Raw genomic sequence first — 17,024 nt, 5'->3', positions numbered from 1 at the left:
ATTCAGGTACTGGTCCCCAGCCCGTCGTCTGCAGTAATCCGCAAGCACCTTGAAGAGACTGGAGTTGGTCCCTATCAGCACAGACACATCAGAGGTCCCTTTAGGGTCAGGGCATATTAATGCAGCTGCGTCCACCTCTTCTCTTATCCAAGCAACCTCCTCTGGGAATTCCAGGTGCACTATGACATACCCTTGGTAGGGGTATTCATCCATGCTGAGGCCACACAGACCAACGCCAGTCAGTGGCCGTATAGGCAGGTGCCTAAGCATTTGTTGGTAGAATGACTGAAATATAATAGTCACTTGAGATCCAGTGTCAAGCACGGCTTTACACTCCACCCCTTCAATCTTCACCATGACCTCTGCTCGAGGCCCTATCAGTCCTGCGGGGATCCCAGCTGGACAGTCTTTTCTGGGGGAATCTTCAAATCCTGCAGGCCTGGGTGGTCCCCGTCCCCGGACTCTCTGGCAGCTACCGGATCTCTCCCAACTGATCCTCAGCTTTCCATACACTAAGGAGGGGTTTTCTTCATTATGGCACTTGGCAGCACTGTGTCCATCCTGACCACATCGGTAGCAGAAGAATTGTCCTTTCCCTCTTCGCCCAGATGGGATGGTGGCTCTAAATGCTGACTTCTCCATCGCCACGGTCAGAGGCTCCTTATTCCCGGAAGTCTTAGCTTGGTCAATGGTGCTTTGCAGTTCAGCTATCCGTTCTGTCAGGACCTGCACTTGTTGGGCAAGTTCCTCTGTGGTGCTCACCATCAGTACACTGGCCATTTGCAGTGGTGTTGTGCCGGCTGGCTCCAATGTTTGGGCTTCCCAAAACTCGCTGGCAGCCTGCCTTTCTTCCTCTTCTCTGACCTCCTTCATCAGCTGGGAATAACTTGGGGGATGTTCCCGTCGTTCTCTTAGCCGGAGATGGAGTAGAATCGAGTTCTGATATTGAGCTCCTCTTACAATTTGAGCCAGTCTGGTCCGATCCATCTGTTCAGCAGTCACTGCACCCCTCATGACAGCTCTCTGAAGCAGTCTTTCCAGCCTCTGTATATAGGCTGAAATCTTCTCGCCAATTTGCTGTCGGGAATTAAGGAATTTACAGTAACTCTTCAGGGCCCTCTACACTCCCAAAGGTATGATCAAGGGCCTCTAGGCAGTCCTTCACACTGACCCCAGGGTCAATGAGCTTCAGGGTGCGAATCACATCTAATGCTGGGCCACTAAGGCTCTCTATCAGACATCTTCGCTTTTCTGCATCAGGTACGGCCCACTCCTGCAGCATTTCAGTGGTATGCTCCAATCAGGGTTCGAACTCCTCTGCCCCAGCAAATAACCTTAACTCACGACAAGAGTTTGACCTAGCATGGGACAACACAACCTTTTCCAATATTTGCCCCAGTGCTTTTGCCCAATCATTGGCTGAGGCTGTGGCCCCTGAGCTAGAGGCTGCAGGGCCGGGGCCCAACAAACCCGACATATTAGCCATTATACAAACAGTAATTTCCTCAAAATATAACCACAATTGTTTCCCAATGCAGGGGAACACTCAACAGGTGCTTGCGAGGGGTACTGACCCAGGGGATCCCGGACGAGCCCCCAAAAATGTAACCCTTCTGCCCATCTAAGTTGGCAGCAACAAGGGCCGGGTTCTGTATCTAGGGGTTCTGTTTCAATAACGCGATGCAAAACCGGCTCGAGCCCCCACCCAGTGACCTGGGACAATTACATACCACCCCCTGGGCATCTCTAAGAGGCAATACTTCCCCTCTCGCAAGCACGGAGTCTGAGTGTAACAGAAAATGTTTAATAACATGAGGTAAACAACATCAGCATTAAATTGGAAAAACACCACAACTAGAGTTCTTAGACCAAACCATGAGCGAAGACCCACCCCAGCAAATTGGGCCGTGTCCTCTCCCGTTGGTTCTTGAAACCAGCGACCCAAGAATCACCAAAGTCCCAAAAGTCCACCAATCCCAAAGTCTCTTGGGTCCAGCAACCCAAGAATCACCAAAGTCCCAAAAGTCCACCAATCCCAAAGTCTCTTGGGTCCAGCAACCCAAGAATCACAAAAGTCCCAAAAGTCCGACAACCCCCCAAAGTCTCTGTCCATGATCAGTGCAGCCCCAGAGTTCAAAGGCGGGGGGGTGAGCAGGGTGTTAAGGGGCACCTTACAAAACTTTATTCTTCCTGCCCCAATAACAGAGAAACTGGGGATCCCACACCAGCCAAAGTAACCACTTTGAGTTGCTGTGGTTTCATGCCAGGCGAGTGGCTGTGCCTATGCAAACAAGATCAGCCCCTGGAGTTCTTTTCCACACTCGCCATAATTCACCACCAGATGTCAGGGTAGAGCTCATCCTGACTCTGCTTACACTTCCAATCTTCCTTTGCTTGGTAAAGTTTGGGATTTAAAATGTGTGTTTTACCTTTTATTTTTATTGTAACGAATTCAAACCTTTTACGCCTTTCTCATTTGTGATCCCTTAAAACAGGGGTCTCAAACACGTGGGCCGCATGTGGCTCACAGGGTTATTTTCTGTGGCCCACCAACACCCCACGGCCCCCTAACCCCCAATGTTTACCTAGAGCAGTTCCGGCCTGCCATGCACTGGGGGCAGGGCAGGCTCTCTGCCTGCCTGCTCTGCTCCCACACTGCTCCGGGAAGCGGCCAGAACCTGGGGAAGGAGGGGCACAGGGGGAGTCTGTGTATTGCCCTTGCTTCCAGGCACTGCCCCCCGCAGTTCCCATTGGCCAGGAATGGGGAACAGCGGCCAGTGGGAGCTTCGGGGGAGGTACCCAGAGGAGCAGCCAGGGCAACACACCCTGTGCCCCTCCCCCCCCCCAGTTTCCAGCCACTTCCCGTAGCAGCGCGGGGGCAGGGTAGGCAGGGAGCCTGCCCTGCTCCCAGTGCGTGCTGGGCTGGAGCCCACTCCTGGTCGCCTCCTGCAGCCAACCCCCCTGCCCTGAACCCTAAGGCCGGTGCAAGGATATTTTGCACCCTAGGCGAAACTTCCACTTTGCATCCCCCCGAGCATGTATGTAGTAGGCCCCCAAAAAGGGGCTACAGAATTGGACCCCACAAGTATACACAAGAAGAGAGTTTGAGCGCAGCTATCATCCAACTTTCAGCGTGCCTGAAATTTACCAACCAGTGGCTAAACTTCCTGTCTTCTTCCATACTGGCTGATTGCTGAAATCCGTTTGAAACAGAGCGCATGGAGGCGGCCATCGTTAGAGAAAGCAACGTCTTGGAGGTGATGTGGAGGCGAGGGGCCATTTTAGTTTGTATCCAGTTCAAAGGCTGCTCAGCATGTGTTACACGCGCACACACATATATACTGCGAATATCTGTATATGAACTTATCAGAAGTGCAGTTATTGCAGCAACCTCCTGTGAGGAGGTAATGAAGTAGGTAGTTTAGATCAGCTTGTGAAAACCCTGACAATCTCCTTTATAGAAACTCCCCAGGCGATCCTCCATCTATACCCCAAACTCCCATTCAACTCAACAAGACTCTGGAATGCAGGATCGGGTCCTGTATTAAGCAGATTCACGTCTTCCTGCACAAGACCAAACATTGCACAGGGTCAGGTTTCCCCATTTCTTGTTCCAGATACGTTTTAAATGGAACTAATCCTGTCTGTCAGTAAATGCCTTCTTCATTTTTTAACAAGATATCAGCATATTACTCTTTGGCTGCAAAGCTATCATTGATTAAGGCACAATAAACAGATGATATATTTAGGTCCCCCAGGATAAAAAAAAAGAGGTTGCAATTGTACATTTCTGTGATCCAATCACTTCAAATTAGAGTCTGTTCTAACAACAGGAAACAAACGTATTTCTATCCAAATGAGCTACAGATTTGCTCAGTGTGACAAAGTTCCTCCTCTATCTTGGTGGGTCCTGCACTTATTGGTGGATTTTCTTGTCTCAGAGATTCACCATGTGGGTTGGGGAACAGCCCAGAGACCTTCCCATCTGGAAGAATCTACTGCCCAGGTCAATTGGGAGGTTTGGGGGGAAGCCGGGCCCGCCCTCTACTCCGGGTTCCAGCCCAGGGACCTGTGGACTACAGCCAGGGCCGGCTCCAGGCACCAGCTTCTCAAGCAGGTGCTTGGGGCGGCCGCTCCGGAGAGGGGGCGGCAGGTCTAGGTATTTGGCGGTAATTCGGTGGACAGTCCTTCACTCCGTGAAGCAGATCGCGATCACAGCTTTTTTTAGATCGCGATCACAGCTTTTTTTGTTTGTTTGTTTGTTTTGGCTGCTTGGGGCGGCCAAAACCCTGGAGCCGGCCCTGACTGCAGCTGTCTAGAGTGCCTCCTGTAACAGCTGCATGACAGCTACAACTCCCTGGGCTACTTCCCCATGGCCTCCTTCAAACATCTTCCTTATTCTCACCACAGGACCTTCCTCCTGGTGTCTGATAATGCTTGTGCTCCTCAGTCCTCCAGCAGCACACCATCTCACTCTCAGCTCCTTGTGCCTCTTGCTCCCAGCTCCTCACACTCACACCACAAACTGAAGTGAGCTCCTTTTCAAACCCAGGTGCTCTGATTAGCCTGCCTTAATTGATTCTAACAGCTTCTTCTAAATTGGCTCCAGGTGTCCTAATTAGCCTGCCTGCCTTAATTGGTTCTAGCAGGTTCCTGATTACTCTAGTGAAGCTCCTGCTCTGTTCACTCAGGGAACAGAAAACTACTCATCCAGTGACCAGTATATTTGCCCTCTACCAGACTCCTGTACCCCACTGGTCTGGGTCTGTCACACCAGGCACAATTAAAATGAAATAAACCATACAAAGAACAAGCAAGCAGGAACAAATATAATCTAAATGTATCCAGATCTATCTCTCTATAGTTATCCATAACTAACATCCACATCTGCATTTATCTATACCTAAATATATCTAGATTTTTAGATTAAATTTATGAAGGGCTCTGAACAATCTAAACTCTGGGTTTTTTTCTGGAGGAAGATCTATTCCTGAAAGGTACAACTAAATGCGATGCGGGGGTGTGTGTGTTTTATTATACACCTAAACACTTGTTTTAGGAAGGGGTTACCCCGCACACCTTTGCTTCCTACTTCATAATTTGGGGAAGATTTCCCAAACCACCCAAGGAATGTAGGAGTTCTTTTTATGTATAAGCCCTTTCTGGACAATTTCACTACTAGGATCTCCCACACCAGCAATGCTCGCGTTGCAAATGGTGGGCCTGATTCTGCCCCCCCAAACAGCTCCCTGTCCCCCTTGATGTCAAAGACACCCTGCTGTGCTGAGATTATTACCCTGCCATGGGAAGGGAGGGATAGCTCAGGAGTTTGTGCATTGGCCTGCTAAAAACAGGGTTGTGAGCTCAATCCTTGAGGAAGCCATTTAGGAAACCATTTAGGAAATCTATCTGGGGATTGGTCCTGTTTTGAGCAGGGGGGTTGGACTAGATGACCTCCTGAGGTCCCATCCAACCCTGATATTCTTTGAAGAGGGGCTAAGCTTTTGAAGCAACAACAGGTTAATCCTGATTTTGGACAAAGGTATAAATGTCTCATTTGATGGCCAAGGGTAGTCAAGGAGTGGCGCCAGTCAAATTCTGCACTGGAGTTAGTTTCCATGGGTAAATGTTCTCTAATTACGGGAACAATCGCATGGCAAAAAATATTTCTTTTCACCTCCTATCAACTCACCAAACGGCAATGTTACCAGAACACCTTTGGGTATATGTGTAACTGCACAGGCTGCGTGGTGCTTTTCCTTTCAGCCAGCTAAAAGCTCTTCTCTTAATGACTTACTGAGTTAAAATTGGACAGCAGGCTTCATTCAAGTGTAGAGGCAACATGTTTACCACATTCTAATTGAACTCATTAGGGCTATGCCTTTTTGCTTTTTAAGCAGCCGCCTTTTTCTGCGTGTCAAATAATGTATGGAAGAGGTTTATTAGGAAAGGGAAAAGATATTGTAAATCAATTCTTCAGATGAAAAACGTGACTTTGGGGGGAAATAAAACACTGAATGATTTCTCTGCTGTTTCCTAGGCGGGGAGCAGGGATGAACCGCCCTCCGCATTGCAAGCGGTGCTTGATAGACGCGCAGGAGGCTGGAAAGTTTGGGGGGACTTTTGAGTTGTGTTCTTGCCACGAGAAATGTGATGGGAGAGACGTCAAGGGGGGAGAAGTATTCTTAGCAAGGAGTTGAGGTTGTGGCTCCAATACCACTGTAGTTTAGGCAACCCTGGGCTCTTCTGAGAGTTATTAGTGGAGGTGGGTGGGGATGCTTGTTTTAAAGAAAAGCATATTTCAAGTCTAGCCCCCACGGAGGGATCGTTTGTAGGGAGAGTGCTGCCAAGGGGTCTGCCAGCCTGCTGAGACTCCTAGCCCCCCTTAGAATTGCTTGTGTGGTGGAGAAACCGATTGTGCGATTAACTTTTCTATTCACTTAAACTAGGGAAGGGGGCATGGAGAGCAGGGTCAGGAAATTGGGAAGAGGACAAGGCTAGGGTGCGGGGAGGTGGAAGGGAGTTCGGGGGCTGAGGGAGGGCAAGGACAGGGATATAGGGTGGGTGGGGGTGAAGTGGGGAGCGGAAATATCAGGAGATATACCTATCTCATAGAACTGGAAGGGACCCCAAGAGGTCATCGAGTCCAACCTCCTGCCTTCACTAGCAGGACCAAATACTGATTTTGCCCCAGATCCCTAAGTGGAACCCTGAAGGACTGAGGTCACAACTCTCAGTTTAGCAAACCAATGCACAAACCACTGAGCTAGTAGTAATAATTCAACTCAGCTCCCCAGACAACTTCCTCTGCGCAAGGGGGCTCAGTGACAATTTCCACATCCTCTTGGATTCCACGTTGCTCCAGCAGAGCACAGGGACAGGTTCCACTCACGGAATGTCCTTTCTGACAAATACTCCACCAATGCTCCACGCACCCTGATCTGGTCTGATTCCACACTCTGTGCAGGATTTCCCATTCCCAAACCTAAGCTGAGCGCACAAATTTCCATCCATACTGATAGCTGGAGGAAACAGGCCCAAGCTTGTTGGGGTTTCAGAGACCGTAGTGGAAGGGGAGTCCTCGAGGTCAGGCAGGCCTATGGGTAAAGGGAGTGGGAGCGAGGACTCAGCACATTTTGCTATTTGATTCCATCTGGGTAGTGAATAAGCCAGAAAAGTTCCCCACACTAGTAGGAGCGTTTCCCCACCTGCTTATCTCTGTGCATATTTAATGGCTTCTGGTAAAGTTAGTTAGGATTATGGGGGAAAGTGTCAGAGTGGGCACCAGCAAGAGTTACTGGCCACACTCTGATGCCACCAAATTTGGTCGTGAGAATCCCTGGGCTAGATACTCATGATGGGCCCTTCTGATCATAGAGCCTGTGAGTGGAACAGGAGCCGGACACAGAGATGCTGCAGCGCGATGGGTTGATCGCTAGGACCCAGGAGCAGCTGGGAGGCGGCTCTGGGGGGAGCGATCGCTGGGCTCAGGCCCGGCAGCAGGAAGTGACTCGCAGCCGCTGCGGGGACTCTGGCTCCAGGCTCCCGGCGAGATCCCCGAGCCCCGGCGGCTGGTGCTGGGAGCCCGGAGCCCGGGCTGCAGCCGGGAGAGGGGAATCTCCAGCAGGGCCCTTCCCGCTGCTCCCCAGGAGCCTCTCCCAGGGCAGAGCCCCCAGCCCGGCCAGGCCCCTTCCCGGCCCGGCCCCTGCCCCAAGGGTGCCCGATCGGAGGAAAGGTGAGAGAAACACCTGAACCCCGAGGGAGCGGTGCCCCCCCGTCCCACGCGGGATGCAGGGGGAGGAGACTAAAGAGGTGCAGGGAGGCGGGTGCTGCGGATGAAGGGGGCAGGTTGGGATGGAGGCGGGGGTGCACTGAAGGGAAGATGGGGGATCGGGGGAATTGGGCTGAGGGGAGCGAGGCTGGAATGCGGGAAGATGTGAGTGGGGGCACTGCGAGGAAAGGGTGTGTGTGGGGAGACTGGGACAGAGGCAAAAACCCATCCCCCCACACCACACCCTGCTCCCAGTGTGTTATTGTCAGACACACCCGTGCTGGTGGGGTCTGTGTCTCATGAGTTTTGGGGTCGCCCAGGGCCCTGGTCTGATTTCTGGGCAGGATTCACATCTCAGCCACACCGGAGTCACTGCTGCTCTGGGCAGGCAGGGAGTGTGGATGGGCCAATGGGATCAGCCTCTGCCTGCCCGTCCCTGGGGGCTGCTGGGGGAGTCCAGGGCGGCTCATTCTTTTTAGGTGATGCCATCAGAGAGCTCCTGCTGCTCCTAAGGGAGAGGGGTTTAAACGGCAGTGTGGAGAAATCCCCCAAAGTGGCCTCTTTAGTTCTGCTTTTTTCCTAGCATTTGGATCAGAGATACTGTTACTGGGAGGTTCTGAAGAGTCTGGGGGGGAATCGGGGTATGACATGGACTGAAGCCCCTTCTGTAACCTTCCCAATCGCCCCGACAAGCTGAAGAATCACGTCCACATTTCACTCCAGATGGGCCCTTCTTCCAGGAGACAGGGAAAGGAAATGTCTGTGATGGTGCCAGCTCAGGTAGGAGATTTTCAGTGAGCTCCTGGGCAGAGGCAGGGAGGAGATAGGGTGTGATTTTCTGAGCGGGCCCATTGGTGACGGGGGAAGGGAGACGGGACATTCCCCCATTTCTCAAACAGGATTGCACAGGGCTGGGAACATTTTCAAGGCTCCCAGTGCTGGAGTGACACCCCACTAGCCTGAGGCTGCTGTGAAATACGAAGGGAAGCTGTTGGGATTCCTGTCCCTGTCCCCGGCTCAGAGCTCTGCTTCCCATATCAGCCTGTGGCTGGCAGATGTGTGGGAAATGAGAAGACCATGTCCTGCTCGGTCTTCTGGGGGAAAAGGAGCTCTCACCTTCTCCCCACCCCCGAAGCCTCCTGGCTGCTCTGAGCAGGGTGGGGGTGGGATTCTGCTACTCTGGCTCTCACAGAGCTTCCATTTCTTTATTCTTCTTCCCGTATGACTAGTGGGATTGTTGCTGGAGCAGCAGGTAATGAGTGGGGGCTTTTTGCGTTCCAGATGCCGGTGACCTTCGAGGAGGTGGCTGTGTATTTCACCCAGAGGCAGGGGGCTCTCCTGGACCCCACTCAGAGAGCCCTCTACAGGGATGTCATGCAGGAGAACTATGAGATGGTAACCTCGCTGGGTAAGGGATTTCCATACCCTCAGATACTAGAAGCCGTCGGGTCTGCATGTCTGAATCTGGTCAGGTTCTTCCCAAGTCAGTTAGATCAGAGTTGAGTGAGTTCCATAATGCACAGCTGCCGTGTGAGAGAGATTTGCATTTCTGTGCCGTCTCCAGTGCCACATGTGTGTGAAAACCCAATGGACAAGCTAAACCATCCCCACCCCTCCAGCTTTCAAAGGGGCGTAAATCCAGCATTGTCCTGTTTGTGTTGTTTCTCGCTGCACACACAATCCCTGTTCACCTTCCTCCTTGGGAATAGCTCCAGCCATGGGGAGGGCTCTGGGCTCTGCAGGTTTAGAAAGAGGTAGGGGTTTAAGTCCAGAGCTGTATGTGAGTCAGTAAGGCCCCCAGAGTGCACAGGTCTTGGGAACGCCTAGTGAGGGTGTAGTAATAATTTCACTCACGTCCCCAGACAAGTTCCTTTGCGCAAGCGGGCTCAGTGACCATTTTCCCGTCCTCTTGGATTCCACGTTCCTCCAGCAGAGCACAGGGACAGGTTCCACTCACGGAATGTCCTTTCTGACAAATACTCCACCAATGCTCCATTTATCCTGATCTGGTCTGATTCCACTCTCTGCGCAGGATTTCCCATTCCCAAACCTGAGCTGATCACACAGCTGGAACGAGGGAAAGAGCCATGGGTGCCCGATCTCCGGCCCTGCAATGAAAGAAGGCTTCCGAGATGCACCCATACAGGTGAGGACTGACACAGAAACAATCTAGGGAATGAATGAAAAAGCTGAGAATCCCAAAATATGGTGTGAGTAAGCACCCTCAGTTCTTCCTGGTCTCAGCCAGGACAGGGCTACAGTCATCAGATATAGCTCACACCATTCCACCCAGCCTCTTCTCTGCAGGAGTTTGCTTCCCAGCTTTCCTTCCCTGTGAGTGATTGGGTGGGATGTGGAGGCAGAGTCCAATTGCTCAGTCTTTGGGTTGGGTTTTCCCTTTGTGCTATTCCTCTTTCTCCCCAGCACAATGACTCCTGTCCGAATTGTGTCTCTCCCAGCAGATGCTGAGCGACGGAGTGAGAATGACGAGGGGAGTCCTCATGAGGAAGTTCCCAGGGAAGTGGAAGGGCAGGGGATCTTTGTGGGAAGAGCTGAAGGGAATTTTTCCCAGTGCTTAGAGCAGGCAGAAGCCGGGGGAAGTTCACACAGGTCGGAGAGGCTTCTGGGAAACCACCGAGGGAAGAAAGTGGATGAATCTATTAATGGTGAGGGAAGAGAGGAGGATTCCAGAGCACTGCAGACAAATCCCAAGGAAGAGACACCCTGGCACTACCTTCAGTGTGGGAAAGGATTCATTGTGAGATCACAGCTTGTGACAGTTCAGACGATCCATAGTAGAGAGAAACCCCTTCAATGCTTGTACCATGGGGAAAGCTTCAATAAGCTCTCAGATCTTAATAAGCATGGGAGAAGCCACACTGGAGAGAGAACCTGTCAATCCCTTGAGTGTGGGAAATGTTTAATTTCAAAGACACAAATAATTAGACATCAGTTAAGCCACACAAGGGAGAGACCACATCAGTGCTTGGACTGTGGGAAAAGTTTCATACAAAGGTCAGACCTTGTTAGACATCAGGCAATCCACACGGGAAAGAAACCCCACAAGTGCTTGGACTGTGGGAAATGTTTCACAGACAGGTCAACCCTTGTTAAACATCAGGCAATCCACACAGGAGAAAGACTCCACAAGTGCTTGGACTGTGGGAAAAGTTTCATACAAAGGTCAGACCTTGTTAGACATCAGGCAATCCACACAGGAAAGAAACCCCACAAGTGCTTGGACTGTGGAAAATGTTTCACAGACAGGTCAAACCTTGTTCAACATCAGGCAATCCACACAGGAGAAAGACCCCACAAGTGTTTGGACTGTGGGAAAAGTTTCATAAGAAAGTCAAACCTTGTTAAACATCAGGCAATCCACACAGGAGAGAGACCCCACAAGTGCCTGGACTCTGGGAAAAGTTTCATACAGAGGTCACACCTAGCTCGTCATCAGGCAATCCATCCAGGAGAGAGACGCCACAAGTGCTTGGACTGTGGCAAAAGCTTCATAAGAAGGTCACACCTTGTTCAACATCAGGCAATCCACACAGGAGAGAGACCCCACAATTGCTTGTATTGTGGGAAAAGTTTCATACAGAGGTCACACCTAGTTCGTCATCAGGCAATCCACACAGGAGAGAGACCCCACAAGTGCTTGGATTGTGGAAAAAGTTTCATACAGATGTCACACCTTGTTAAACATCAGGCAATCCACGCACGAGAGACTCCAGAGGTGCTTGGACTGCTGAAAAAGATTCATATGGAGGTCTGACCTCATTAAATATGGAAGAATCCCCACAGGATCTAAACTTCTGTGTCACATGGCATGAAAGGGTTAAGCAACTTGCATGTAATTGACTGAGATTCAATTTTTAGAGAGAGATTTAACAGTGTGTCAACCTTAGATAAAGTAGAGTTTGAAATGTAAATGTGTATTTTTAAAGACTTGGAAGAAGAGGGCAAGTCACGGCTCAGTAACCAAATTGCCTTCTATAACGAGATAACTGGCTCTGTGGATGAGGGAAAAGCAGTGGATGTGTTATTCCTTCATTTTAGCAAAGCTTTTGACATGATCTCCTACAGTATTCTTGCCAGCAAGTTAAAGAAGTATGGGTTAGATGAATGGACCATAAAGTGGATAGAAAGCTGGCTAGATCATCGGGCTCAATGCGTATTGATCAATGGCTCCATGTCTAGTTGGCACCCAGTATCAAGTGGAGTGCCGCAGGGGTCGGTCCTGGTGCTGGTTTTATTCAGTATCTTCATTAATGATCTGGAGGATGATGTGGACTGTACCCTCAGCAAGTTTGCAGATGACACTAAACTGGGAGGAGTGGTAGATACGCTGGAGTGTAGAGATAGGATACAGAGATACCTAGACAAATTAGAGGATTGGGCCAAAATAAATCTTATGAGGTTCAACAAGGGTAAGTGCAGAGTCCTGCATTTAGGATGAAAGAATCCCATTCACTGTTACAGACTAGGGACCAAATAGCTAGGCAGCAGTTCTGCAGAAAAGGACCTGGGGTTACAGTGGATGACAAGCTGGCTGTAAGTCAACAGTGTGCCCTTGTTGGGAAGAAGACTAACGGCATTTTGGGCTGTACATGTAGGGGCATTGCCAGCAGATCGAGGGACGTGATCGTTCCTCTCTATTCAACATTGGTGAGGCCTCATCTGGAGTATTGTGTCCAGTTTTGGGCCCCACACTACAAGAAGGATGTGGAAAAATTGGAAAGAGTCCAGCGGAGGGCAACAAAAATGACTAGGGGGCTGGAGCACATGACTTATGAGGAGAGGCTGAGAGAACGGGGATTGTTTAGTCTGAAGAAGAGAAGAATGATTGGGTATTTGGTAGCTGCTTTCAACTACCTGAAAGGGGGCTCCAAAGAGGATGGATCTAGACTGTTCTCTGTGGTACCAGATGACAGAACAAGGAGTAATGGTGTCCAGTTGCAGTGGGGAAAGTTTAAGTTGGATATCAGGAAAAACTATTTCACTAGGAGGGTGGTGAAGCACTGGAATGGGTTACCTAGGGAGGTGGTGGAATCTCGTTCCTTAGAGGTTTTTAAGGTCAGGCTTGACAAATACCTGGCTGGATGATTTAGTTGGGGATTAGTCCTTCTTTAAGCAGGGGGTCGGACTAGATGACCTCCTGAGGTCCCTTCCAACCCTGATATTCTATGATTTTAAGAGGGGTAACTGTAGTAATCTCTGTTTAGCTATCTAAAGGGTTCCTGTATTCATTTAAATCAGGGATCAATAATTCAGCGATTATATCCGTCACCCATACCACCTGCCCTATTCTAGCTCAGTCTCATTGAATTCGCTGGGGGTAGGGGCTGAAGGATGGAGGGAATGTTTATAGCTGAAATCACCAAAATGTGTTTTGCAAGGTTAGTGTTAATCGGATCTGTTCTGTGGATCCCGGAGACGGAAAGGAGCAGGTGTTACCATCTTGGCTACCAATCCCAACGGTGACTCTCTACACTAACAATTCTCAAACTGTGGTCAGAGCATCCTAGTGGAGGCTGAGCCTTCCGCTTTGCCCCCAGGTGGGTTTTGTCCACCATTACCGGCTAGGGAAGACGTGGCAGCATTGGAGGATAGCACTACCCCTCCTCTGGAGTACCTTCCTATGGAAGCCCCTGATGGAGCCCCTCTCACCCCCTTACAATCTGAAGCCCCTGCACGCACCAAGGCGAGCGTCGCTTCGGGTGCAGGCGGGGAGAGCCCTGGGGTGGTGGAAGGTGATCTCCCTTCCATTTATGAGATGACCGAGGCCCTGGGTCTGACCCCGGTTACCCAGGGAGAGGACGACCCTCTGCCAGCGGGCTTCGATCTGAGTGACCTCGCCTCGGCTCCCCTTTCCCCATGTTCCGTCCCCCTACCCACTGCTTCCGCTCCCGCCTCCGAGGAGCTCCTGGACTCTTCCTCCAACCCGGCCGCAGATGGCACCCCACTAGCGGCCGCCGAGCCTCTTGAGGCAACGGCCAGTGCCATGCAACCGGGACCCGAGTCGCCAGGGGACTCCCTCATGGCTGAGGGGCAGCCGACCTCCTTCCCGGGTGAGGGCCCCATCGTTGATTCTCCACCTACGGATGCCGTGGCCTTACCATCTGCCTTGGAGCACGAGTCCGGCATTGCCGAGGGCCCATCTCCCTCACCGCAAATCCCTGAGCCCCTTTGTGGGGTGCCACCCCCCCCACCCAGTGGCCTGGCTGCTGGGGCCCCCGATCCCACTATCGCCCCTTCCCCTGTCCCTATTCCTGACTCCGACCCTGCCCCTGACACCGACCCCGTCCCTGTCCCCTCCACTTCTCATGATGCTATTGCTGCCCCTGGGGCTGTCTCCTTCCATATCCCAGAGGATGACCCCCAAGGAGCGGCCTTTGTTTTTCCCTGTCCCAACCCACCAGGGGCTGCTATTTTCCCTCCGCCGCCCCCCCATTGAGCCAGGGTCTGAGGCGGGCCACGTGGCGCCAGCCCATCAGACGCCACGTCGAGGGTCTGCCCCCTGCTTGCCTGTCTTGGTGGGCCACGGGGCTGTGACAGGGTCCCGCTGGGGGATAGCCATAGATCTGTAACCCCACCCCCCCCATATGCTGAGAGAGGAGCTACGGGGGTTCCTTGAGGACGTCCGTGGCTCCCGCAACAAGGTACAGCTTGCACTCCAGCGATGGGGGAATTTCCATCAGATCCTCCGGGCCGCGAGGGCCCTCATGGGGGAGGGTAAGAGGACCGGGAGGCAGGCCGCTGCGGCCTACCAATGGGTCCGTCTCTTCCATGACTCCTTAATCGCCTACGGGGTAGGTCACGGATTGTTGTGCGGCTCGACAGAGGCCGTGGGCGTCTCTTCCTGCGAGGATCCCCCGCAACCCTCCTCATGGCACCGATCATCTTTGCAACATTGAACACCCGGGGCTGTAGGATGGGTCTCCGCAGGAGCCAGGAGCTCTCCTTCCTTCGGGAGCGGGGGTACTCTGTGATTTTCCTGCAGGAGACTTTAACGCCACCCTCGAAGAACGTGACCGCTCAGGGACTGAGCAGCACCCGGCCACCGTGGACGTCCTCCGGGAGATGATCGAATATCACTCCCTGGCGGACATCTGGCGCGACCACCACCCGGATGATGTTTCGACGTTCACTTTTGTCTGGGTGGAGGTCCATTGGTCGTGCACTCCCAGTCGGACCGCATCTATTTGTCACGCTTCCATCTTTCACGGGCTCACTCCTCCAGCGTCCGGCCGGCCCCTTTTTCAGATCATCATTTGGCCACCGTGACAGCCTCTCTCTGCGCGGAGAGCCCGGGGCTGGCCTATTTGAACTTTAATAATAGCTTGTTGGAGGATGTGGGCTTCGTGGCATCCTTCCGGGAGTTCTGGCTGGCCTGGCGAGGGCAGCGGCGTGCCTTTCCCTTGGCGCGGCGGTGGTGGGACCTGGGGAAGGTGCGTGCCCGGCTCTTCTGCCGTGACTACACCTGGGGCGCCAGCCGACAGAGGGATGCGGCGATAGGGCAGTTGGAACGGGAGGTCTTAGAGCTGGAGAGGCATCTGGCTGCCAGCCCCAGTGATCCATCCCTCTGCGGAGCATGCCGGGAGAAGCGGGAGGAGCTCCGGACCCTCGAGGACCATCGGGCCCGAGGTGCCTTTGTTCGATCCCGCATCTGCCTCCTTCGGGAGATGGATCGCGGCTCCCGCTTCTTCTAGGCCCTGGAGAAAAAGAGGGGGGCCAAGAAGCACGTCACCTGCCTTCTAGCAGAGGATGATACCCCCCCCTCACGGATCCGGCGGAGATGTGCGGGAGGGCCAGGGCCTTCTACGCACACCTTTTCTCCCCGGATCCGACTGATCCTAACGCTTGCAGAATGCTCTGGGATGAACTCCCGACAGTCAGCGCGGGCGACTGAGACCGGCTGGAGCTGCCTCTCACTCTGGCCGAGTTCTCGGAAGCCCTCCACCGCATGCCCACCAATAAATCTCCTGGCATGGACCGGCTGACCGTGGAGTTCTACCGTGTGTTTTCAGACGTCCTCGGCCTGGACCTTGTCACTGTCTGGGCCGAGTGCTTGCAGGGCGGGGTCCTCCCTCTTTCGTGCAGGCGAGCTGTGCTCGCCTTATTGCCGAAGAAGGGGGACCTCCGCAATTTATGGAATTGGCGTCCCATCTCGCTCCTCAGCACGGACTATAAAATCGTAGCGAAGGCCATCTCGCTGTGGCTAGGGTCCGTGCTGGCGGACGTGATCCACCCAGACCAGATCTACACCGTCCTGGGCCGCACCATCTTCGACAACTTGTATCTGGTTCGGGACCTCTTGGAACTCGGGTGTAGGGATGGTCTGTCGTTCGCCGTCCTGTCCCTGGATCAGGAGAAGGCGTTCGACAGGGTGGACCACAGGTATCTCCTGGGCACGCTGCGAGCATTTGGCTTTGGGCCCCAGTTTGTGGGTTTTCTCCAGGCGCTGTACGCCTCCGCAGAGTGTTTGGTCAGGCTCAGCTGGACCCTGACCGAACCGGTCAGCTTCGGGTGAGGAGTACGTCAAGGGTGCCCCATCTCGGGCCAGCTGTATGCTCCGGCGATCGAGCCCTTCCTCTGTCTCCTCCGTAGGAGGTTGACGGGGTTGGTGCTGCGGGAGCCGGAGCTGCGGCTGGTCCTGTCGGAGTATGCCGACGACGTGCTCCTCATGGTCCAGGACCCGGGCGACTTGGTGCGGGTGGAGGCTTGCCAGACCATCTATTCGGCAGCCTCCTCCACCCGGGTCAACTGGGTCAAGAGCTCTGGCCTGGTGGTAGGGGGCAGGCGAGCTCCCTCCCACCCACTCTTCAGGCCGTCTGGTGGAGCACGGGTCCGCTGCTCTATCTCCACGTTTACCTTTCTGCCATGCATCCGTCTCCGCCAGAGAACTGGCTAGGTTTAGAGGGCAGGGTGACGGAGCGGCTCCGGAAATGGACAGGACAGCTCCGGTGTCTCTCCCTTCGAGGGAGAGCACTGGTGCTCAATCAACTGGTCCTGTACATGCTCTGGTACCGCTCAACACCCTGGTCTCGGCCCCGGGTTTCCTGGCCAACTCCAGACGGCGATTCTGGAGTTCTTTTGGCCAGGACTGCACTGGGTCTCTGCGGGGGTTCTCCATCTACCCCTGGAGGAGGGAGGGCAAGGCCTGAAGTGTTTGCACGTTCAGGTCCACGTCTTCCGCCTCCAGGCCCTGCAGAGGCTACTTTATGGTACGAGTAGTCTGGCGTGGAGCGTA

The 17,024-nt window shown here is 53.0% G+C and overlaps 3 protein-coding genes across 3 annotated transcripts in view; 1 reads left to right on the top strand and 2 right to left on the bottom strand.

Moving 5' to 3' along the window:
- Positions 1 to 17,024, bottom strand: part of LOC117886897 (zinc finger protein 850-like) — a 362,115-nt gene that overhangs the window by 183,843 nt on the left and 161,248 nt on the right. The gene's annotated exons all lie outside the window — the stretch shown is intronic.
- Positions 1 to 17,024, bottom strand: part of LOC117887100 (zinc finger protein 208-like) — an 882,934-nt gene that overhangs the window by 772,375 nt on the left and 93,535 nt on the right. The gene's annotated exons all lie outside the window — the stretch shown is intronic.
- The window catches only part of LOC117887465 (zinc finger protein 585A-like), a 36,693-nt gene continuing 26,922 nt past the window's right edge, over positions 7,254 to 17,024 (top strand). Inside the window, exons 1-7 of the mRNA XM_034790112.1 lie at positions 7,254 to 7,735; positions 8,355 to 8,551; positions 9,053 to 9,179; positions 9,804 to 9,917; positions 10,231 to 11,540; positions 13,692 to 13,842; positions 14,775 to 14,960. Coding sequence (XP_034646003.1) covers positions 8,495 to 8,551; positions 9,053 to 9,179; positions 9,804 to 9,917; positions 10,231 to 11,540; positions 13,692 to 13,842; positions 14,775 to 14,960 — 1,945 coding nt within the window. The 5' untranslated portion in view covers positions 7,254 to 7,735; positions 8,355 to 8,494. The remainder of the gene's footprint in view (positions 7,736 to 8,354; positions 8,552 to 9,052; positions 9,180 to 9,803; positions 9,918 to 10,230; positions 11,541 to 13,691; positions 13,843 to 14,774; positions 14,961 to 17,024) is intronic.

Source organism: Trachemys scripta, chromosome 14 (genome assembly GCF_013100865.1).
Source record: "Trachemys scripta elegans isolate TJP31775 chromosome 14, CAS_Tse_1.0, whole genome shotgun sequence".
Classification (NCBI taxonomy): Eukaryota; Metazoa; Chordata; order Testudines; family Emydidae; genus Trachemys; species Trachemys scripta.
This window is presented reverse-complemented; position numbering and strand designations above follow the sequence as displayed.